Source organism: Hippocampus comes, unplaced genomic scaffold (assembly GCF_001891065.2).
Source record: "Hippocampus comes isolate QL1 unplaced genomic scaffold, H_comes_QL1_v1.1 scaffold397, whole genome shotgun sequence".
NCBI lineage: Eukaryota > Metazoa > Chordata > Actinopteri > Syngnathiformes > Syngnathidae > Hippocampus > Hippocampus comes.
This window is the reverse complement of record NW_017804968.1, coordinates 71,762-94,814: the sequence shown is the minus strand read 5'-3', so window position 1 is coordinate 94,814 and position 23,053 is coordinate 71,762. Positions and strand designations below refer to the sequence as shown.

At 43.0% G+C, this 23,053-nt stretch overlaps 1 protein-coding gene and 1 long non-coding RNA gene across 2 annotated transcripts; one reads left to right on the top strand and one right to left on the bottom strand.

Annotated features, from left to right (window-relative positions):
• Position 1: 1 nt before the first annotated feature.
• Positions 2-4,094, top strand: LOC109527894 (uncharacterized). The gene is made up of 3 exons (XR_002170599.1): positions 2-80; positions 348-432; positions 4,019-4,094. It is a non-coding gene; the product is annotated as an uncharacterized LOC109527894 (long non-coding RNA).
• On the bottom strand, positions 2,314-8,136 carry LOC109527839 (elongation of very long chain fatty acids protein 4-like). Its single transcript, XM_019889962.1, has 7 exons — positions 7,869-8,136; positions 6,145-6,236; positions 5,873-6,060; positions 5,097-5,177; positions 4,007-4,178; positions 3,659-3,786; positions 2,314-2,716 (listed from the first exon to the last, which is right to left on the bottom strand). The coding sequence occupies exons 2-7, from the start codon at positions 6,209-6,211 to the stop codon at positions 2,429-2,431; spliced, it is 924 nt and encodes a 307-aa protein (XP_019745521.1). The 5' UTR covers positions 6,212-6,236; positions 7,869-8,136; the 3' UTR covers positions 2,314-2,428.
• Positions 8,137-23,053: the final 14,917 nt, after the last annotated feature.

Sequence of the window (23,053 nt, the reverse complement as noted above, 5' to 3'; positions counted from 1 at the left end):
ATGCTGTTTACGGAAGGTTTTGTCGCAGCGCCACCATGTGGCACCTCCAAACCACTGCAACTACTTGCCACTGAAATTTGGTGAGTATTTCATCGTGGCATTAAGTTATATTTAATCTTTAATGTTCTTTTTATTGTTGTTTCAGAGTTAATACAGAATATTTGTAATTTTAGTGATGAGGTTTTAAGAAAAATAATTTGCCCAGCACTGAAGTAGCATTTTATGCTAACATAGGCTTACTGACTGTGCGGTTGGAACCCCCCAAACTTTACGTGACTGGAAAAGTTGACTTTTATGACACATTACACGCTTTTGCCCTCCACTCACATTTTTTTTCCTGGCCATAGGAATACGACGGCTACTCGTTCGTCCAGCAGAGGGCGTAATGTACTCACAAACCAGACGCTGTGCATATGGAAGAGGAGGAGGAAGGTAAATAAAACGCTGACTGTTTCTTCTGCTGGGAGAGAAAGAGCTCCTTTGCTAATGAGATGAGTTAGTGGAGGGTCAGGTTGACAGGGTTTAACCCCCTCCTGGCGACCCTTTAACCTCTCCTAGCAAAACTATGTACATTTCTGTATCGTTAATGGTAAACGTTGGTTTTTGCAACAACAGTTCATTTCCAGCCAAGTCTGACAATTTTCTCAGCCATTCTGAGCAGCTTTTTGCAATGGGGTGGAACACACTGGGTTATTGTGGCCAGGCAGCTAAACGCTTCTGACTGAAAATCCTCGGCCCTCTTGCAATCCCTTTTAAATCCTCGGTCTTACGTCCATCTTGTGTCGGTTTCACACTGCGTAACTCTAAGGTTCGATTCCAGGTTTCAGCATTCCTCTGTGGAGTTTAACCTGTTCTCCCCTGTGCTCCTTTGTCTGATACGAGCATAAAAATAAACATGCGATGTGATGCAAAAGGACTGAAATCTTCACGGTCAAATTTAGTTGAGCTGTAAAGTGAATTTCTGGCTCTTCCTGAAAGGTCACCCAAAAACCAAATATCCCCAACTTGTCGTGCAACAGTAATTGTAACAAATAGAAAGCATTTGCAAATTTTTGTTTCTCCATGAGAAACAGCAGGTCTTGATTCTAGAGGAGACCTGATAGCAGATTAGCCAAGGCTTCTCCTCCAGTGACCTGTTTTCCCAGGCAGCCCGTGAAGTGACGTAGCAGTAAGCTCTTTTGCAGCTAAAGCCAATTTGCCCCCAAAGATTAGGGCAGAGCTGTCTGGACAGGTCAAAGGCAGACTCTAGCTTTCTGTAGTTGCCTCTTCTTCCTGGACATAAAACGGAGCAGACACAATCCATAAGGGTGACCGTCACTGTCCTTTACGTTTGTGGCAGTGAGAAGACAACATGGAGCTCAACCTCATTCTCTTTATTCTCGGCTACATTGCACAGCAAAAAAAAATTGAGGACCCACAAAAATAGTGTTGCCAAAGGGGGGAAAAATGCATAAATGCGAGCCATACAAATAAACTACAGTTCTCCACTTCCCCCGACCTGTGTTTTCAGTTATAAAAACAAACACAAGATTCATCGCCATCAATGCAGCACAGTGATAAGTTGGATCTGAACATGTTGCCGAGTAAAATGATTCATTCATTAAATTCCATTGCTGTCCGAATGAAAAGCACGTCTGACATTTTTAAAATTGGAACACAAACGCAAATAAATCAGATAAGAGCAAAAAAAAAAAAAAAATACATTTAAATAGAACAGAGAGGTTTAATCACACAAAATAAATCCAATGCAACAATGTGGAGATACATCTTGTTTATAGTGACAATTTGTAAACATATGCCTTGCCCCGCCCCCCTCCCCCACTTAAAAAATGGGTGGTATCCCTTTTAGTGCTTACTTTGTCAGTGTTACCCAACAAGATCGCCCCGTGGACCACATGAGTAGCCTGCAGGCCTTGTTCTAAAAATAGCTCACCAGTGATGGGACATTGGGATTTCCCGAGGAATGTTGTAGAAGTGATCATTCGAAAATGGAAACGTGAATAAATTGTCGCATTTTGATATTTATCGGTTTTTCTTGTTTTCACATCAATAACAACATATCATGAACATCTGGGCAGCTCTGACTTTCAAAAAAGGTTGGTGACCTTTGCTATCAAATAATCATAACTAGAAGCGGAATTCGACTATTGAAGCGCTCCAAAAACATGACTGGGTTCATTTTGTCAGTTGGATGTGAACTTTTTGGATGGTAAAGTTGACGCGTTTTCAAAAACATTGCGGGTGTGGCGCCGTCCAAAAAAATGTTTGGACAGAACGACGTGGAAACCTATATGTTCAGCGTTTTGCAGCAGCCGCTGCGCAATCATTTTGCACAGGTGTTGAAGCGGTCGCCACATCTCCCACTCGCCATCCTCCTTTTCTGGCCCTTTAAACATGTCCTCCCGCTCATCGCCCGACGGGCCGTCCTTTACTCACGCTTGGCCCGTCCCTTCTTTTGTCTTTTGCTGTTGTCCGGCATCACCTCGTCTGCTCTGCTGTGGCCGTTGGTGGCCTTTGCGACGCCGTTGGTGACGGCCTTCGCTTGGCCCTTGTGCGCCGCGGACGGCTTGCGTCGGTACGCGTGGTAGTAGAAGTTAGCGAAGAGGATGATGAAGGTGACGGCGTAGCCGATCAGGGCCCACTGCATCCAGTTGGGGAAGGGGCAGCCCGTGTAGAGGGAGTGGCCGGCGTGGCCGATGGTCACGTGGAACTGGATCTGATGGACACAGAAGCAAAGCGAAATGACTTGACTGACGATTTTAGCCTCTTTCTCCATCGCCCGAGATTTGAAATGTGTCTGTTGACAAAATGGGCGGGAGGTAAATTCCTTCCAGGGTTGACGGAACGCTGGCCGTAATTTACTTTTATGCACCGGTGGGCAAGTGGATCAAAAAATAGACTTAGTGGAATGAATCGACTTTTCACTTGCTTGGATTAATGTCACCGACTTGCTTTTTTCGATGCGAGATCGGCGGTTAACAAGCTGACTCGATTTTTAACGTTTTAAATAGACCTGTGGGAAAATGTCTTCCACAAACGCGATAACAGAGGGTTGGTTCCCTTTCTGTCCTTGAAGATGTGACAAGCACGCCACGAGATATTGGATTAATTTTTATCATCAGACATGCACGTAAACTTTTAGAATTTTTTTTTTTTTTTTTGTGTGTGTGTGCGCTGATTCCGAATCTGTTCCATTTTTTTCTCACACACATCAGATGTTAGTCATAAAAATATAAAAACGACAATGTAAAATACTGCTGTAATATATTTAGTCCTACTTAGGATTTCAAGGTTAGGTTCATCAACAGGTGGATTTTTATTTTATTTTTTTTAATAAAAAAAATTGTAAATCTCAAAAACAATGCGCTCGAAAAAAAAATTAAATCAGCATAAAAAATACATTTTAACGACATCTCTGATTAAAATTTGCTGTTGACCAGTGCTATTCCTGACATCCACTCTATTTATACTCCTCACAAACGGGTTCCACTGAATCAATTTTCGAAAGAAAATAGAAAGATGGCCAAACGTTTTGGGGAATCTAATGGCACAACCACAAACAATTCATCTTTTTGCCACCCGGGAGTGCCCTGGTGCCTAATGTTTGCAAACATGCCAACTAGAAAGCTAGTTAGTTAGCTGGATATTGATGTATTACCATCTGCATAATGGTGAGGTATTTCTTCCACCAGAGGTACTTCTGCATCTGCGGTCCCAACGCAGCCAGACCGTAGTAACCGTACATGACGACATGGATGCCCGAGTTGATAGTTGCGCCAAAGAAAGCTGTGCAGAGCAAAACAGTTTTCAAAAAGAAAACAAAAACCTCTTCATAAAAAAACACTAACAGAGAATGATGACATGTAACATTTTAAAAACTCGTTCAGTACCGGCCAATTCTGGACCAAGTCTGAAAAGACGTTTAAAAACGTCTTTGGGAGTGAATGAGTTAAAGGTGAGATTGCAAAGATTTTTCTGACTTCACGCGAATGTTTTCCCGTCTCACCTTGCCCACCAGGGACCCACTTGATGCCGATCCACCAGAGGATGAACATGGTGCAGTGATGATAGACGTGGAGGAAGCTGACCTGGTTGAACTTCTTCCTCAGGATGAAGAAGACGGTGTCCAGGAACTCCACCCCTTTGGAGATGTAATACCACCAAAGAGCAGATGCTATCTAAAGACAAGGAAATGGAAGAAGACGAGTGAATCATGGCCGTGAGTACCTCTGCTTCATTTCAACCCTATTAAATATAGCCGAACGATTACTCGTGTTCACGTCGACATCACAACTGCAAATTGCAAAGGCTGCAATTTCGGCCGGGGGGAATCACTTCCAGTATGTATGTGAGATATAGTTCATAATAAATAGCGTAATCTTGATTTATAAGTGGTCCGACTTACACATTTTCCAAGCTACCAGTTGGTGATTCAGAATGTTTGTGAGCAGTTTTAAGTGTAGTTTTTACTGATGCATTTTTACATACGCAATCACCGATTGCTACTTGTTGTTATTGTTGTTGTTGAGCAACTTCCAACTGATAGCTGCTTCAAAAGCCGCTGTGTCTCGGGTACCTGAAAACCCAGTTGTTGGTTGTTGATTGGGAACTTTTCGTAGCCCGAAGGCACACCCAACACCGATTGGAGGGTCGTCCCCGAGTTGGGCACCGATTGCTGCTTTTACCGCTGCCCGGTGATGAAGCGCGGGGGAGCAATGACGTGGTCACACCAAAGTTGCTCTCTGTCAGCCATGCGACCGTGACATTTCTTATCCTGGGCTCGTGCTTCCCTGAACGGCCTGCTGGTGGGCGGAGCTTTAGGCTGGCGACATAGTCGCTCCACGTATCACGGGCAATATTTAGTCAACGCCAGCTAGCCAGTTTAGCGGTTGACTTTTTTGTTGTTGTGTTTTTTTTTTTTTTACATAAATTTTGTTTTATCATTGTGAATTATATCTTCCAAAATGTCTTGATGCCTTGTAAATGGGAGTGTGTGCTTCCATTGTGTGTGTGTGTGTGTGTGTGTGTGTGTGTGTGTGTGTGTGTGTGTGTGTGTGTGTGTGTGTGTGTGTCTTCTGGAGATGGAGAAGGCTCACCCTAACTTCATTGACGTCGTCGGAGTAGTTGACAGGTTGACAGAGGTAGCTGTAGCCAGCCGCTCTCGAGGCGAGCAGGAGCTGTTTGAACAACAATTCAAGTCTACGTTGAGTTCACACATCAGTGACTTTCTTTCTACTTTTGAAGTATCCCACTTTTACTGTTCTATTTTAAAAGGCGGTGCAGTTCAACGAGTTCAGGTCTGTCTTTTGTTCTGAATAAAGTAAAAAAAAAAAAAAAAAGCCTAAAAATATTTTAGAGTGAGCAGTATTCATACTGAGTGTGCGGGTTGGCAGGCAAACAGCGGGGAACGAGCATGGTCATTAAATCGGCAGTCTTTACTTTCTTTATCGACTATCAGGGGCTGGCGCAGATAAATGTTGACCCAAACGAGGCCCAGCTTTATGGCCTTGTAGTTCCGAAATTTGCAATCTGACTAGTTAAAGAAACAGTCCCACTGCTAATGTCATTTAAGATGTATCAGCGTGCACCGCTGTATCAAAATGCCTCGGGAAGATTCGGTTTACATGGCAACAAAGAGGCTGAAATCTGATTGGACCAAAAAAAAAAAATAAAAACTAGACTGGAAGCAGTGCAGCAAAAAGAACCACTATGAAATTCCAGTACAATAATAGACTGTTGGAAATAAATGAATACAATTTCATCAAATAGTGCAGTTTTGATAAGAAATGTAGGTCGATTTCAGGTTATGCAAATCATCCGGAATATACAGCGAATGAATTCTAAGAAACAATTGAAAGTATGTGGCGCCGACCTCTTTGGCGATGTAGAAGTTGAGGACCACCATGCTGAAGTTGTAGACGATCAAGGTTTTCCTGAGCGTGTAGGGCTGGCGGTCCTGCATGTATCTAGGCCCCGCCCACAGGAAGAGCAGGTAGAGGCAGCTGATGACCAGTGTGGGGCAGGGCGACGACATCAGCGGCCACGTTTCCACCCGCTTGTCTGGAAAAATGCATTGATGTCACATCATTTAAATGCTGCTCTTGTATGGATTTGGGGGGGTGGGGACAAAAAATGCAGACTCACCTGCTATAGTAAGGCTCCATTTGTAAAACTCTACTGTGTCATTGACCAAATGCATTACACCCTCCATGGTGTTGCCTTTGCACTCAATTATACTGTGACAGGGAGACAAAAAGGCATGTGAAGATGTAAAAACGGAATTACTGACCCGACTGTGTCAATGCAGGCGATGTCGATAGAGTGACATATGAGCTTTGTATTCAACTCAACAGGTTCAGATTTCACACTAAGTAAATTGAGACAAGAATCGTTATTATCGCAGTGTTTCTGTTTGCTGGTCTTGCCGTGTGATGTTACGAATTTAAATGACAGTGGCTAGAAAAGAATGTCGACAGAACGTTGTATAAATGCCAGAAACACAGCATCAAGACATGCTTCACCATGCTTTGCTCTAGGTATGGTGTTGTTTTGGTGACGAGCCATGTTGTGTCGGATTGGTTTTCTCGGTTTGTAAAGAAATCTCCCAAACATGTGAGAAAATGTGCCATGGTCTGGTGAAACGGACCATGTTGTGGCCTATTAGTGCCAAGGAACTAAGTTGAGGTTAGGAGCTTCATTTAGACAGGCCAATGCCAGGTCTAATAGAAAAGTAGTGCTTGACCACTGTTCTCTGGCATCACAAATACATTTTTTTTCTCACCAGTGCTGTTTTTTGGAGTAATTTCCTTAGCATTTGTGTCTGTCGAAATTCCCGCCAATTCTCTGATTGTGCTCCAAAAATTATGCTTTGCAACAAGCAGTCAATCAAATATGTGACACTCGACGACAGATGCCCTTCGACAAGTTGTGAAAATCTGCGAATCGTTGAATGGTTGGAAATTATAGGATTTGACCCTGTTTTTTGGAGTAATTTCCTTAGCATTTGTGTCTGTCGAAATTCCCGCCAACTCTCTGATTGTGCTCCAAAAATTATGCTTTGCAACAAGCAGTCAATCAAATATGTGACACTCGACGATACAGTGATACGACAGATGCCCTCCGACAAGTTGTGAAAATCTGCGAATCGTTGAATGGTTGGAAATTATAGGATTTGACCGGCGAGGTATATCTGGGACATTCGCCTCATTCACTTCGTAGTGTTGCATAATCGCCTGTGTGATGAGAGCAGGTGTCTGTTTATTAATCTATAATTAATCCCCGTGCACCAGACCAGATCCACTTTCAATAATTCAATGACTATCCTAATGCTGTTTGGAATTGACGAGAATTACCCTCCATGTTTATTTACGTGGACAAGGTCGTTTAAAAACGGCTTCTTTTTTTCCCCCTCGTGTGTTTTTTGCACGCGCAAAAACTTGCATCAAAGAGTGTTGGGGTATTCACAAAAAGACGGCGGCGCATGCGTCAGCAGGTTCTTGTGTCGGGGCGCTCAAGAGGCTTAAATTCAATTGATCAACGAGCTTAGAGGCGCTTGCAGGGCCTAAGTACAAATGCCAGTTGCATGTTTCACGCTCCGCGCACAGAAAAAGCCCATTTGCGTCTACTGAATATTGTGTCCATTTCCAGCTTCCAAAATAGATCAATTCGTACTCACATTGCAGTTTAATAGATTTGAGTTCGAATCGGATTGAATTGAACTTTCATTATATTGCACCGCAACCGTTATCTTTCCTATAATAAACCCGAAAAATAACACTGGAAACGACTCTTGTAATTCTACACGTACGTGGACGCAACACGGCAAAAAAAAAAACGAAAAATGACAAATTAATACTCACAGTACTTACCTCTTTGCTATTTAAGAGGCGTTTAATGACATCCGGTGCAATTGATCTCCCAGCGTCACACCTCGTCCGTCTTCACTGGGCTCCCGTTACCCCTCGACATTAAATATGTTTATTTATTTTTTTTTTTAATAAATAGGCAAGAAACTACTCAAGCAAGGCAAGCAGACTAAAAAGGTTTCTCGGGAAGGCGGGCTAATTTACGGTGTCGATGCGAGCTGCCGCTTAGCCTGCTCATCTTCTCGCCGTCCAACTCGAGGAGCCGGCTGTCACTGCGCATGCGCCCCTCATCTCTGGCGTGACGCCGGCCTGATAGTTTTTACACGACCAACCCTCTTCAGCCCATTATAATGGTGATTCTTATTATTCATTCATATACGCCAAACAAAACAGTTTTACACTCAAAACTGTCATTATTCTTTTTTTTATTATTGTTATTATTATTATTTTTTTTTTGTCCATTTAATTGTCGCTCAAGTGTAACGTGGTAATGGCCGAACGGATTGCAGGTGCTTGCTTTGCCCACGAGATGGCAACGTCGAGCTGACCTCAAGACAGGGTTCAACGCTCTCAAGTGGCGCTTCTTTTTGATTTTTTTTATTTTTTTATTTTTTATATTCAGCTATATTTCCAAAACAACTTTAGGACATAACTATTCAATTTGCGTCCAGTGTGTGCAGTGCCAAACCTGTTTTTGCACCTCAGAGTGGTTTCACGTCAAAGTGTATTTTGACAGATTTTTTTTTTTTTTAGTACACTTTTCCCCTCCTTTGGTGGTTTAGATCATATTATGCAAGTATTTGTTTAAATGTCTCCGCTAATCGTGGATCTGTGGTGCGACTGTGGGTTTTCGTGGGTACAACTGGGAGATCAGTGGGTGCTAAGCGGATCCATAAAGTGCTGTTATTCAAATCATTGAGAGAACGGAGAGTCATCATTAGTATGTGTGTGAGTGTGTATTGACACTACAAATGACACTCCCAATTACTGTAATTGACGCTGTCAGAGAGGTATACACTTAACTGTGTTTTTTATTGCTGTTGTATCGAGGAACCCGTGCATGTCAAGTGCCTCACAACATGTAAAATTTGGAGTTTAACCATCATTTTAGGTCGTAATTATGCATTGAAAGTTGTACAATTTTGAAAATTACATGAAAATAACTTAAATTGTCAACATAGTTGTTTCAGCTTTCATGTTTAACTAAGTACGATAATTCCTATTTTTTGTTCTCAGTCCTGGTCGGTTGATTTCAGATAGTCAGCATTGGTCAGCTTTTTGTAAACAACGGAATGTGACTGGGATATTCATGTGGATTAGTTTTTTTTTTTAATTCCCAGAATAACTCGTTTTTCAAGTTACAAGCTATCCACCGCTTGCCCCTCCCCCCATCATGAAACGCCACCACTTAGCGAAGTGAACAAAAAAAAAAGAGTCATTGAGTTCATTTGGGCAGGAAAATCCACAGGTGCCAATTATTACATTGAACTAAGAGTCAAGCATGCAAACTCAAGAGCCAACTCCAGTACCTGTTGTCACTGACAAGGCCACGCCCCTTAAAGGCACACATCAGACATAGAACTCGTACAATATGTCCACTAATTACCCTCAATAAACCAGTTTATTTCGTCACATTTTCTTAAATATTGTGTGTGTGTGTGCGCGCGCGATTGTATGTGTGTGTGTTTTCATCCTTTTATTTGTTTTCAACCATCGGTTAAAATAACAACACCCTCACCATGTCATCCTTCTCGGCTCTTTCCATGTTCAAAATGGCAAACAAACACATCCCAATGTGGAAATTGCCACTGAGCGAAGGCGTCGCCATCCAACCACCCCGAATCATACATCATGCCGAATTATTAGTCTGTTATGACAAACGCAGCATGTGCAACAACCACCAAATGTGTGAGGGAAATTTCACTCACTCACTCTCTCTCTCTCCCTCGCTTGCTCTCCCTCCCCCCGTGTAGCACCTGGGACACGCCATTTTCCAAATACCTCGGGAGCCGTTTGGGGAAATACCACTCGGACAAAACATATCCGCAACCGTTCAAAGGCAGCCTCTTATTTCAAGACTTCCTTTTGCTAATGCTTTTGTTACAGTGTCAAACACGTGAAGAGTTTAGCATTTATTTACTGTCAACGCTCACATCATGTAATTGATCATTTTGACGCTCGAGTAATTGTTGACAGAGCTTGTTTCATTGTATGTTTAGTTTGTGAATGAGCTTCAGCTTCTTAAAAAGAAATATTCTCCGATTTCTGTTCCCCCCCCCCGTGAAAGCAATTTTTGTGTCGAATCAAAATAAGACGTTTGCAAACATCTGCTTTTACTTTGGAAAAAGACGATCCACATTTTTGCCCATTTTCAGACATTTTACCGACCAAACCAGTTCGTGAATCCCAATTTATGCTTGTGCATCTTCTGCACTTTTGCATTGTCAGTTTGAAATCATATCCTGTCAAGAATGGAAATGTATTTATTTATTTTTATCCGTTAATTGAGTAGCGAAATGGAATCTTCTCACATTTTTTCAAATATGTTCCCCACTGGCACGTGTGCTAATGTGTGACGGGCGCCACTTCTCATCACCCTCCATCATCGATAATGTAATATTCACATGCCATCGTTACGCGGCTCTTTTTTCCCCCTCTAATTGCAGAGTGTCACTCTCCTTTAAGCGGGTGTGTGCGTGTGTAATGTGAATCCAGTGTGCTCCTTTACAGTCTTTTCATCTGGTTTTAATTGGAAAGGCAAATACATATCAAGCCGACATTTGACTGGTTCCATTCAGTAGCCGATCTCGCTCCTGCACTCTGGCCACAGTGTTTCGATATATGCGGTTATTAAAGCTCGTCAAAGGACTGTTTCCTTTGCTGCTCCTCATTAAAGCTTAAACTGCATACATACCATACGTACGTTCCAGTCGCCTGTTTTTTTTTCGGTGTTTTTTTGCCGAAGGGAAGTTGCATTTTCGGGCCAGAAGCGCTCTAGCCCTTAACGCAGCCCAGATGACGTGGGCTCTGCTTTTTGTTGTTTCTTCACTCTTTCTCACACTTTTGCTTTTTTACTTCCTCCTTTATGGCTTCCTGTAGCCAATGAACCATTTTTGCAGTCAAATTATGATTAAGAGTGCCTACATTCTAATTTGTCTTCCATGAGATTGTATTAATTTACCCCGAGCAGTTACTTCACTTCATTTTATAGTGTTTCTTACGGTTGCGGCATGTTTATGTCGTATGTTTTGTATGACTTTTTTTTTTTTTTAATCCAACTAGGTGTCAGCCTCTGTGTGTTGCCACATCAATCTAATCAGCCCGGGGGTTCCTCAGAATCATCAGGGTGGGCCAATGAGACCGTTTCTTTAACCGCTTCGATTTTAGAAGTCACCCCACGATGACGCCATCGATTTGTACCAAAACAAGTTTATTGAGCATTTCTTTATAAATATCGTAAGTGGGTTCTGTAGTAAGCCTCCTCTCACAACCCAGGTACCAAATGCATGGCACCTAAAAAAAAAAAATTCTAAGGTGATTAAAGCTCACTCGAGGACAGTCAGTATGAGAAATCACTCCAGCCTGGAATGCTTACGGTAGAGTCCCGTCGCCGTCCGTTCCGAATGTCTTGCGTCATCATTCATGTAGCACACAGGTGTCAAAGTCAAGGCCCGGGGGCCAGATTTGGCCCGCCACACCATTGTATGTGGCCCGCGAAAGCAAATCAAGCGGGCCAAGTTCCATGATGCTTGCTGAAGTCTGAACCCAAATTTCAAATCGTCATATGTAATCCACAAAAACAGTCATTATTCTTGACTTCTGATTGAATTGAACTAGTTTATTCATCAATTTGTTGTGCGCTGTGTATGTAATCTGTGGAGCGGATTAAACATTTATATGGTTTCCCAAAACTCATAACGGCCCTCCGAGGGAAACGTAACTACAATGTGGCCCGTGACCAAAATGAGTTTGACACCCCTGATGTAGCATAAAGTGGCCTGCTAACGACCCAAAACGACAGGCAAAAATACAGCCCCATTGCTCCATCTTTTTTCCATCTCCACCGTTCCCCTTGCACCAAACGGTAGATTCCCGTCCGTCCGCTCCCTGTCTTCCGATATTCAAATGTGCTCGTTTTTTGCGATTACTTAATGGAAGTTTTTTTTTCAGAGCTACCCGGGTATTAGCATGTCTTTGTTGTCAATATAGACATTTTTTTTTTTGTCCAAATTGTCTTTTCTCAATTCTTTCATTTGGTGATCCATGTGGTGTTAATTGTGACATAGTAAATGAAATACATAAGAATTATGATTTTTTTTTTTTAATTAGCAGAGTTTGCCAAGGTACCTGTCCGTCACAGATGAAGGGAAAGTATACAATGCAATATAGGTCCTGTGGTTCTTTGGGTTGTGGTGGTGGTGGTGGTGGTCTGACTCTTGACTGACTGCGCCCCCTTCCCCTCTGAAATAAGAGTCTTGGCTCCAGGCTGCCGACTTCCTTCATAAGGAATGACATTCTTTGTCCCTGCTTCAGACATACCGATGAAACCGATGCGCCTCTCTTTATTAAAAAACAGAAAAAGCATCAGTTCATGCAAGACTTAAAAGTTATTGACACCTAAGCATGGTCGTGCCATGACAACATGAACTTTCCATGTTTAAAGAGTCTGCGAATATTTTTTAAGGGTAAATATTTTCCTCTCCAGACTTGAGCTAGCGAGAGGCAACTGCCTTGGCAGGGCCGCAGGAAATCTGAGCACCATGCAGGATCTGTCCTCAGTTGGCACCCAGCGTGGGCCGCGCACGACTTTGGCCGCACGAGTGTAGAATTAGTCAGACGACGCAACCCCGTGGATGTGCCGCAAATTCACCCAAAAACAAGCGCAGCGACAAAATAATCATTGTTTTCCAGATCATTTTTAGCTTTCGCCCGACGTCAGCAGAAAGGATCCGCAAAAAAGTGTGGCACGGCTGTCAGTTGTCCACGTGAGGTCTTTCCAGCACAGTGTGGTCACTAATTACAGCTGCTTCAAGCCCAGTTTTTCCTAAAACTCCTTCGCCTCAATTTTTGAGAACCCGGCAAGCCATCCAAAGCGATCCCTTGTGCAGATATAACCCAATAAACTCTCAGATCTTTTAATATTGCCTCCAAGTAAACGGAGGCAAATGGGAACGCTGGTTTAGCCCCGGCATCTGTACTCTTTACTCCTTATGTTGACAAAATGGGCACGTTAGTCATTGAATAATAAATGGAGAGTCAGCCACAGGTGACATCTTGATTGCTTGAGATCTTGAAGACTTATAAGACAAAAAAAAAAAAAAAAACAGGGACAACAGCCACATCGAGCCTGAACAATGATGATGCAACACATTCGGAGAAGCGAGGGTATTTCCCATCCATAGCCGTACTTGCTGTTGTCCGCAAGAGGAATAAATTGCGGCGAAATAGTCGCCTCGTGCCGTTCGGTTTTCACCACGAGCTAATTTCGCAAGATTTTGTTCGTTCACAGTGTTAGCAAAGCTTTCAGGACACCTCGCGATTGCGATCGAGTCAACGCTAGCTCGTCGGAATCCTTTAAAGTGACCATTGTTAGCGTACATTGTCGGAGCAGCGCAACTGATAGTTCTCGGGGATAGAAAAACTTCTTGCTAGGTGGCGATTATGCAATGCTCCCGTCTCATCTGGCGAGCCGTAGCCAAGGGATTGATACACTTTAAAATAAAACCCCAAAAAGCCTATAATGTCACATTCTGATGCCCCCATGATTTCTGAACGATACCTGAACCGAAATAATCAACGTATAGTGACTTATGCCACACCCTGTATTAATACTTCATATGGAATTGGGACGCCATGTAATACTGCAGATACGGTACACGCTTGCAGGTATTGCGGTCGTCCACTTTAATCCGGCAGCCCGGGCAGAAGCTCAAAGCCTCTCAGCGCTGTCATCTTCTGTTAATGTTAATCTGGAGGGGATGCCGGCGTCCCAACGAGCTAACCCACTGCCTGAGACCCTGAGACGATATATTTCGGTGTTCTTGCTGCTCAAGTGACTTGGCCCAAATTTGTACTCAAGTGGAAACGTGCTAAGATACTCTCACGATTAAAATGAATATTTGTTTGGAAAACACTTTATAAAGGCATACGTGCAGTGAAAAACAGGAAGCGAGTGCGATTTCTTGTGCTGTACCGTATTTTCCGCACTATTAGGCGCACCTAAAAGCATTCAATGTTCTCAAAAGTCGACAGCGCGTCTTATTTATGGATCGATATTCTGATTTCTTGGATGTAGATTTTTCAATGTTCTGTAAAGCGCTGCGTTACAGCTGCGGCGGTTGTGAAGGCTCTAAATGTTCTGTAAAGCGCTTTGTTACAGCTGCGGCAGTTGTGAAGGCTCTAAAAATAAAGCTGTATTGTATTGTATTCCCTTTAGCATAGCTCCATCTAGTGGATGCACAATATAACCGCAGCCACGATTGTCACTTCTGTTCTCTGCGCCTTATGACCCTTTAGCATAGCTCCATCTAGTGGATGCACAGTGTAACCGCAGCCACTATTGTCGCTTCTGTTCTCTGCGCCTTAAAATGTGATGCGCCTTATGATTTTTTTTTTTTTTTTTTAATAGGCCATTCATTGAAGGTGCGCCTTATTGTGCGGAAAATATGCTTTTTCACGTCGACATCTTCCTGTTTGAGTTTTTAATAGGCCATTCATTGAAGGTGCGCCTTATCGTGCGGGAAAATACGATACTCCTTTTTCACGTCGACATCTTCCTGTTTGAACGTGTCACACCGCCACCTGCAGGATCGTGTTGCAGCCGTCGAGCAAACTTGGCGAAAAGGAATTTAGCACCATTTTCTCAATCTTAGTGGAGGTCTCTATGCTGAAAATGTACTAAATCAGTCCTGTTGGGAATCGTAAAAAAAGTGCTCCAAAAAAAAAAAGAAATCTGGCTAAAAAGTGAAGCCTGGAATTCATTTTCCCCACTGAGATGTTGTTGTCCACATGACATGCAGTTGTACATCCAAAGAACCGGGAAGCCGCGGTGGAGATTGAGTCATTCAAATCAGATTCAAGTGTTTTGCACAAAAAAAAAAAAAAAAGGCCACATCCTGCAGAGCCCGCAATTGAAAAGACGTGGGGCACAAGACATTTTTCAAATCTGCAACATCAAACATCGCAAAGACAATGTGCAAATTGGAAACCAGTGTGTGGAAAATGCACGCACAGCAAGTGATGTCATTCTCCCCCCCTCACCCTTTTTCGAGTCAGTGAGGGTGCCTCCGCATTTGCCAATAACATTCCCGATGGTTATTGATTAGGTGCCAGTCGGCGCCAAGACACAGCTGTTCGACATCAGTGGGCAGCTTTCGGGTTCAGGTCAAAATAAGTGTTGCTATTATTAATACCGACGGTGGAAAGCAAGCTAGCAGTAAGGGACCGTCTTCAAATATCTCAAGAATTTTGAGAAAAGATAATGGTCTCCGAGGGAGAGCTCGCCGTTGGCAGAGGACGTCGCATAAAACGAGCCTGCCCGCACATGCGAGCCATCTGGCCGAGTCTTTTTTTTTTTTTTTTTTTTTTTTTTTAGCATGAATCGTTAATTCCAATCAGCGTTCCCGTTTGTTTGTTCACTTTGCCCTGTTTTTTTTTGGTCGGCCGTGAGTCATCACGCTTATGTTCTCTCATTCCCATCATTTCCCCTGCGGTCGCTGAGTCAGGAAATTTAAAAAAAACAAAAAAAGAAAAAAACTTTGTGTCGAATTCGGTTGGAGTTGAAGCAGTGCACCTGAGCAATTGTGGCGGTTTGTGTTGCCGATTGATTTTACTTCGACGACAGAAATTCATTTCTTTGAAATGGTATTCCCAACGGTCGAATCTCTTCACTTCATTGCGTTTCTCTTTTAGGATGTGGATGTAGATGTTCATTTTTTTTTCGGTGTGTGTGCGAGGCTAATAGAAGACTCTTGACAACCAGTCGAGGGCGCATACCCACATGCCCCTCCCCCACCCAAAGTCAGCTAGGTGAGCCAACTCACCTGTGAAATCAAAAAATACAATCAGAAACTTTGAGTGTGTAACCACATCTCGTAAATTTCCATTTCACTTTAGGATCCAGTCGAATTTTCTTGTATGGATGAGTGGAATCCGTTTTGTACGTCACAGAGCGGCCTATAGCTATTCGGTTGAGGTTTCCACTCAATTTTTTTGTGGTTATGCGTCCACAAAAATCACACAAATACGCGCTCACGCATTCTCTCTCTCGTGATTTTTGCGCTCAAATCGAGAACGCATCGCAGACGTCTGTCGTCACTGCCGTCGCGTTATTTTCCCCGATACTGAAACAGATCTGCGGTGGTATTTAAAGCTCTTACTTTTTCAGACAGCTCTGCGAGAAAGAATTGGGGGGGGCGGGGCTAAACTTGCAGTCTTTTGTGTCTGCTTGCTTTATCAAGTGAAATATGCCATTTTTTTTTCCTAAATCCACTTATGATTGTAACTAAAGATAGGACTGTTATTTGTACGATTAGCTGTTGGAGCATGTGGCCAGTTTGGTTCTAAGTGCGTGGGAAGATTTGTAGTCCCGTTGTCTGACCTGCCTGACTTGCAAATAAATGACTTACTCAGACAAGTACTTCGGATCTGAAAGCTCTCATAATTCTTTGGGAAATTAGTGAAGAATCGGTCAAATATTTTGATGAAACGGGCCTTCGTTTAATGGTGACCTTGACTTATGTTAAACACTCGTCTTGAAATGAGAACCAGATGACGCAACAAAGGAACAAAATGGCCTTTAACCTCCAATTTTTTCTCGACGCGCATTTCTACAAACCTTTGGATGATTTATTTTCGTTTGCGTGCTGCTGCACCATTATTAAACACTCGTCTTGAAATGAGAACCAGATGACGCGACAAAGAAACAAAATGGCCTTTAACCTCCAATTTTTTTCGACGCGCATTTCTACAAACCTTTGAATGATTTATTTTCGTTTGCGTGCTGCTGCACCATTTCCACCACGGAAGTGTTCGGTTTAAGTGCAGTGCAGCTCACACTAGCTGGTCGATCCCACGTTCAGGTACCTTGAAGCACAAATGTTAAACTTGAGACCAGAGGGGCCCCACCGTATCATTTTTTGGGGTGGCCTACGAAATCAAATCAACTTTTTTTTTTTTTTTTTTACATCTTTTTTTTTTTTTTTGCTAGCTTAATGCTAACATACAATGCAAAACTCTATTGAATGCTCACAATTAGCATCGATGCTACCAATTTTAGAACCTATTCTCGACAGAAGAAAACCCTCACAAATAGTTGTGAAACCACTTTGTCCGCTGGCGCAAAGCAAAAACAGAAGGAGCAGCACAGTGAATTGAATTGTTGCATTAAATCAGCGTTCACAAATGTTTTATTTACTGACATGATATTTAATGATGATATTACTCCTTTTTTTTTTTTTTTTTTATACAATGGAGCTACTTATACAATGCATTTTGGCCCTCTGAGTGCAACCATCACTATGATGTGACCCCCAATGAAAATGAGTTTGACTTCCTTAAAGTAACCCGCAAAGGAGCAAATTTGACAAAGACATCCAAAACGCCACCTGCATTTTTTATTTTTTTAAAACCACCAAACTCATCAAAGCGACGAATTACGCCGCTTTCTCTCGGTCCGTGATTAATGACCGCTGGATCCGAGTGAGCGTTGAAGCATCCCGAAGGCTGTAATTTTGATGCGACTTGATGTAATATCTTCCAATCTGGCTGTTGTTAGCATGTAAAGCCACCGGTTGTAGCTTGCTGCTCGCTGCTGGATGGTTGAGAATTCTGAACTCAATGATGTGGGTGAGGTTAGCCGACTTAGCTGCGTACTTGCTGACACAATAGCCGCTCAACATTGCCAAAGAACCAATAGATGAGGAGCGCTTCAGATTTTACGAGGCTCACAAAAATAAATTATGCGCTTGGACGGTCTGCGTTTCTTGCAAAAGTCTGGCCAATCGTTTTCGCTTTTATTTGATGCTCATCGACTTTTCTCGCAATCAATTGGACGATAGTTGAATGCACCGGTTCCCTTGACTTTTGATTTCAAAACGTTCACTATACCTCAATAAACCCGAGTTCAAAGTCAGAATTCATGATGTCACACCCGAAGCGACGCCTCTTAAAGGCACACGACACACCAAGTGGGTGTGACACTTGTGAGGCTTTTTGAAAGCTGTTTGTTTCTTGAGAATTGTATTTTTTTCTTTGTTTTATATTTTTCTCATGATTTTTTTTGCAATGCATTACTATTTTTCCTAAATAAACAAAAAAAAAGTTGTTTTTTTTTTTTTTTTGTAGAGCCGAAACAAATTTGTTGCGATGCTAAACGTGACGGCAACAACGACGCTAATGTGTCCCTTGTTAATTGTACAACGGCACAAGATTGCTATGTCGGACCGATTTGTGCATCTCCATCGGGCACCGCTAACCAATCAGTGGACTCAAGCGGGCCGAGCTAATTCTCCAACTAATAGTCGGGAACAGCGGCGTCGTTCTTTCTTACAGATCCGTTATTTCGTTTTCTTTCACAGTCAGCGACAACGAAAAAGTTGCATTGAAATGTTGGGTGGAAAAAAAACAAAAGTGTGCGTCAAAGACTTGGCGGCCCGTTCCATCAGTTCGTTATCTTCCAAACGATTCCCGCCATGCGTTCCTTATTACTGTATTTGCAGGGTCTGAGTTCATCCGCCGAGGGGAAACAAAATGTCCAACGACAATATCAGCACGTTCGGATCATGAGCCCTTGGCGAGGAGGAGCCATGCTTGTCATTGAGCAGCAGATTTGTTGGCTTTGGTGATGCATTTCCATTTTGTTTTTTTTCGGCAAATATGAAAATTGTAAAAGCATGTCTCTGCTCTTCAGGGCTCGCCAATTATTCGTTTTATCAACACGTTTTGCCAGTCAGACGCACAAGTATCAAACCACAGAACCCTTAAAAAAAAAAAAAAACACCAACCCGTGACCTCTTTGACCTTCAAGAGCGCTTCAGTCGATACGCGGCCTCGGTTTCATCGCTCTCCCTTTTTTTTTTTTTTTTGATGCGATGACATTTTTTTTTTTAAGTAGCGAGCCAGCACAATCCTAATTTGATTGAAGCCATATTTTTCAAAGCCCCGAGTTACCTTTGTCCTCGTCATCACCCCATCTCTCGCTTTGTCACTTTCTCCCCAGATGTCTGCTCACCAGCTGTGCTCAGATGGCTTTTTCGAGAGTGAGCGCGTACTCACACACACACACACACACACACACACACACACACACACACACACACACACACACACACACACACACACACACTGAGTCACACAAACACTGAGTCACACAAACACAATTGCGAGGAGTCCAGGTCTATTGTCTTCCACGTCTTCCAGTCCTTATCTCCTGCGCTGACGTCAATATGAAACAGATGCCTCTTGGCTCTCAAGTGACCGCAGACAAGCACGACTTGTGGTCAGCGGAGGTTAAGAATTTGACTCGGTGTTTTTTCACCGCTAATCGGATTAGTTTTGCGACTAATATGAAAGTGATTAGACTGCGGTGCTTGCATGGACTTGGGACTCGGTTGGTTGGTTTGTTGATGTTTCATCACTGCGGGATTGATCGCAAACTTTGAAGGTCTGCGAGTGGAACTGACTTTGATCCGGTTTTGTCGTGGTCACGTTTTTGTGAGTGTCCAGCAGGTGGCAGAGGTGTTCCCGGTTCTCCTGCTGCGCACCTGGCTGGCATCACAATTATTGGGATGATTTAAGGACTTCATGGACCCATGACACGGATTTAGAAAATGTTTGGATTTGTGGATTAATGTACGGAAATGCAGCGATAATAATAATAATAATAATTTAACTCTAAAAATTCAAGTATAATATTAATTGACGTAGATGAAAACTGACATTTTTGCTATCATTACGGCAAATTATGTAGTTATCATAACCGTAAGATATCGTTCCATTTTTTTTATTTTCAAGCATTTCTGTTTTTATTTTATTTTGGGTAAAAAATATATTTTCAGTCGAAGTGTTTTTTTTTTTTTTTTTTTTTTAAATCAATTATAATAAACTTGGCACGACGCAACCGCAACAGCGATGGTCAACTTCAACGCTTTTTGTTTTTAGTTGAGCCTCCCAGCAAACATTTAAACACTTAATGTGTTTGAATTCAAGAAGACGGTATTTCTCCTTTGATGTGGAGTTAGCGAACACAAGCCAGTCTTGAGTCTTCACGTTTTTCGCCTTCACAACGGTGCTCTGTGCAATGCGGCGTTCCCATAATGACGGGAGAGGATGTTTTGATGCCGGCCGGTCCAAAGCGAGTCTGTCTCAGACGTGATGCAGCGATGGTTTGTTTGACTTACGACAGTGACATCATCGAGCATGACGTTGAACCGTGTTGTTCCCGCTCCGTTCCTACTCCAGTCAAGCTTGCCCGAAGTCAACCAGTGAATTCCCCTCATGTTGACATGACAATTGGCGATGCGAACGAGTAAAATACTTTGCCTTTGTTCTGTCCTCACCTCTGAACAACTGGTGGGTTTTCTCCGGCTACTCCGGTTTCCTCCCGCATTCCAAAAACATGCATGGCAGGTTAATGGGACTCTCAAAATTGTCCCTCGGTGTGCCTGTGAGCACAAATGAGTACCACATAGTTCTCCTTCTTTGCGTGTTTTCAGCTAAATTCTTCAAACGCATACAATGCATTTCGAAACAAATCCCCAAACTCACTTCACAGGGTCCCTAAATATCAGGTGAAGATTTTTGTTGCGCCCTCACTATCCCTCTGACCTCATGCGAACCATTACCAGAGATGAAAAAAAAACACAAAAACATCTGGCAAGCCCTATAATTCTCACTTTTGATAAAATACACATCACCATGCAATTAATATTTCCACTTTTCAGTCCAGAAAAGCATCTGTTTTCCAGTCGTAGCAATGACTACTCACCAATATTTGATGAAGCAACCCACCCCCTCCAAAAAAGACAAAAGAACACATTTGAAGGCTTTGCATTTCATTTATGAACGGGAACGTGACTGGCGACCGAAAAGGGATAACTGCTGAGCAAACATGGCGGAGAACAGACGAACACACACATGATCGCACACAGCTGGCGCTCGCTCGCGGATCACGCGTATTGCACGCCTCCCATGAATGCGGCCGCTTACGCCGGTCAATAACGGACTGACGCACGTGAAGGTAAACTGAAGCGAAAAAAGCCTTTTGCGGCTGCCAACATCTTTAGAGTTACGAGAGAGAGAGAGAGAGATAATTCAGGGCGATGGCAGTTCGATTCAAGTACATTTATTTGCGACGCAGGTCACGTTTAAAGATTTAAGTATGGAAAGAAATAATTCGTTCCGATTTTGGCAGGGTTGTTAACCTCGCCCTGTGAATATTGACAGCGTCTGCTTCCACTCCAAAGCTTCACAGACGGGAAAACGAGGGGTCAATTTCGAAGATCAGTCATTTACACAGCTGGTTCCTGGCTCACGTTGACTCGTGGGGAGTGACCTGATTAGGGTCGCGTGTCCTCCTCCTGTGTAGTACGCGCATGCCGAGTTACGTTAACGTCATGGGTGGTTCACTTTTCCGGCCCTCGTTTCTCGGATCATTTCACATAGAAAAATATCTGCGCTTTTTGTTTCGTGGTATGGTTATACCTGGGATCTCAGATCATGACTGTGACCTCCTCGAAGAGCACTTAGGGGATTTATTGCACACCCCATTACAGATACTTCAAGCTTTATTTCCTGCCGACGCTTTTCCTCCACGCGGCCCATCCGCAGAGGCCGGCGTTGAGCGGGCACGTGCGGATATCGACGATTGTGGTAAACGCTAGCCTTATAGCGGCATGCTTGTCGCCTTTCTCAAGGCCGCTCGCTGACTCCATGCGCCTAAGAGCTGTACTTAAACGCATCCGGCTGTGTTTTTGGCACGAGTGGAAATCGTGCAGGTGTGTTTGCTCTTAAGAGGTGATAATGACTGTCATTACGTCCAGGCGAAGAACGGGCGTGCTGGTTGAGAAGAGTTTGCCGCCTGACGTCACGTGACGCAGCGGGAACGTGAGAGTCGGCAAGGGCCAAGAAGTGCAAATGTTTCGGTTTCAATCTTCCGCGCTCATGAAAGTGTGCTCGTCGCTCAGTCGGCTTTGTTGCTTGAACTTGTTAGTCGATGAGCGAGAGGACCAAAATTGAAGTCTCCAGTGGGTACTGAAGTTGTAATCTCGCCATCACAGCCTGCACGGCGTCACTTGCGTTGGCTGCAAGATCAAGTTTGAACGTAAACAAACATTCAGTTTTCTCACAACTGTGAGATTGATGAATCGTTAGTAGGTTCATTTTACATGAATTCATTTCAAACTATAATTCGATGTAGATCTGTATTTTCAATTGTCCTTATTTTACTGATGCGTTTCTTTCTTAAGCCGTAATATGACTGATCGGCGCTGTCGGACATACAGAAAAGCCCCTCCATGAAAGCCTAAGTCACAGGTGTCAAAGTCAAGGCCCGGGGGCCAGATCTGGCCCGCCACGTCATTTTACGTGGCCCGCAAAAGCAAATCATCGATGTCAACTTCCATGATCCTTGCTTAAATCTGCCCCGAAATCTCAAATTTTCATATGTAATGAATAACGGTGACATTTTGCAATCATTTTGTGACCCTATTGATACTCACATGAGCAATACTTGAACCGATTTCAACACTAGTGAGCCATCAATTTTTTTTTTTTTTTTTGTACAAGTAATAATCTGACGTGATCATTAAACATTTATTCGGTTTCAATGTCTTAACGGCCCTCCGAGTAACTCCAAAGTGGCCCGCGACAACAACGAGTTTGACACCCCTGGCCTGAGTATTTTTCAAATTAAAATTGTCTTAAAATAAATTGTATTTTTACAACGATAGCCAGACCGGTCGTACTATTAATGATACATGCCCCCCATCTGTCGATGTCAACTTCCATGATCCTTGCTTAAATCTGTCCCGAAATATCAAATTTTCATACGTAATAAATAACGGTGACATTTTGCAATCATTTTGTGACCCTATTGATACTCACTTGAGCAATACTTGAACCGATTTCAATACTAGTGAGCCATCATTTTTTTTTTTTTTTTTTTGTGTAAAAGTAATAATTTTACGGGA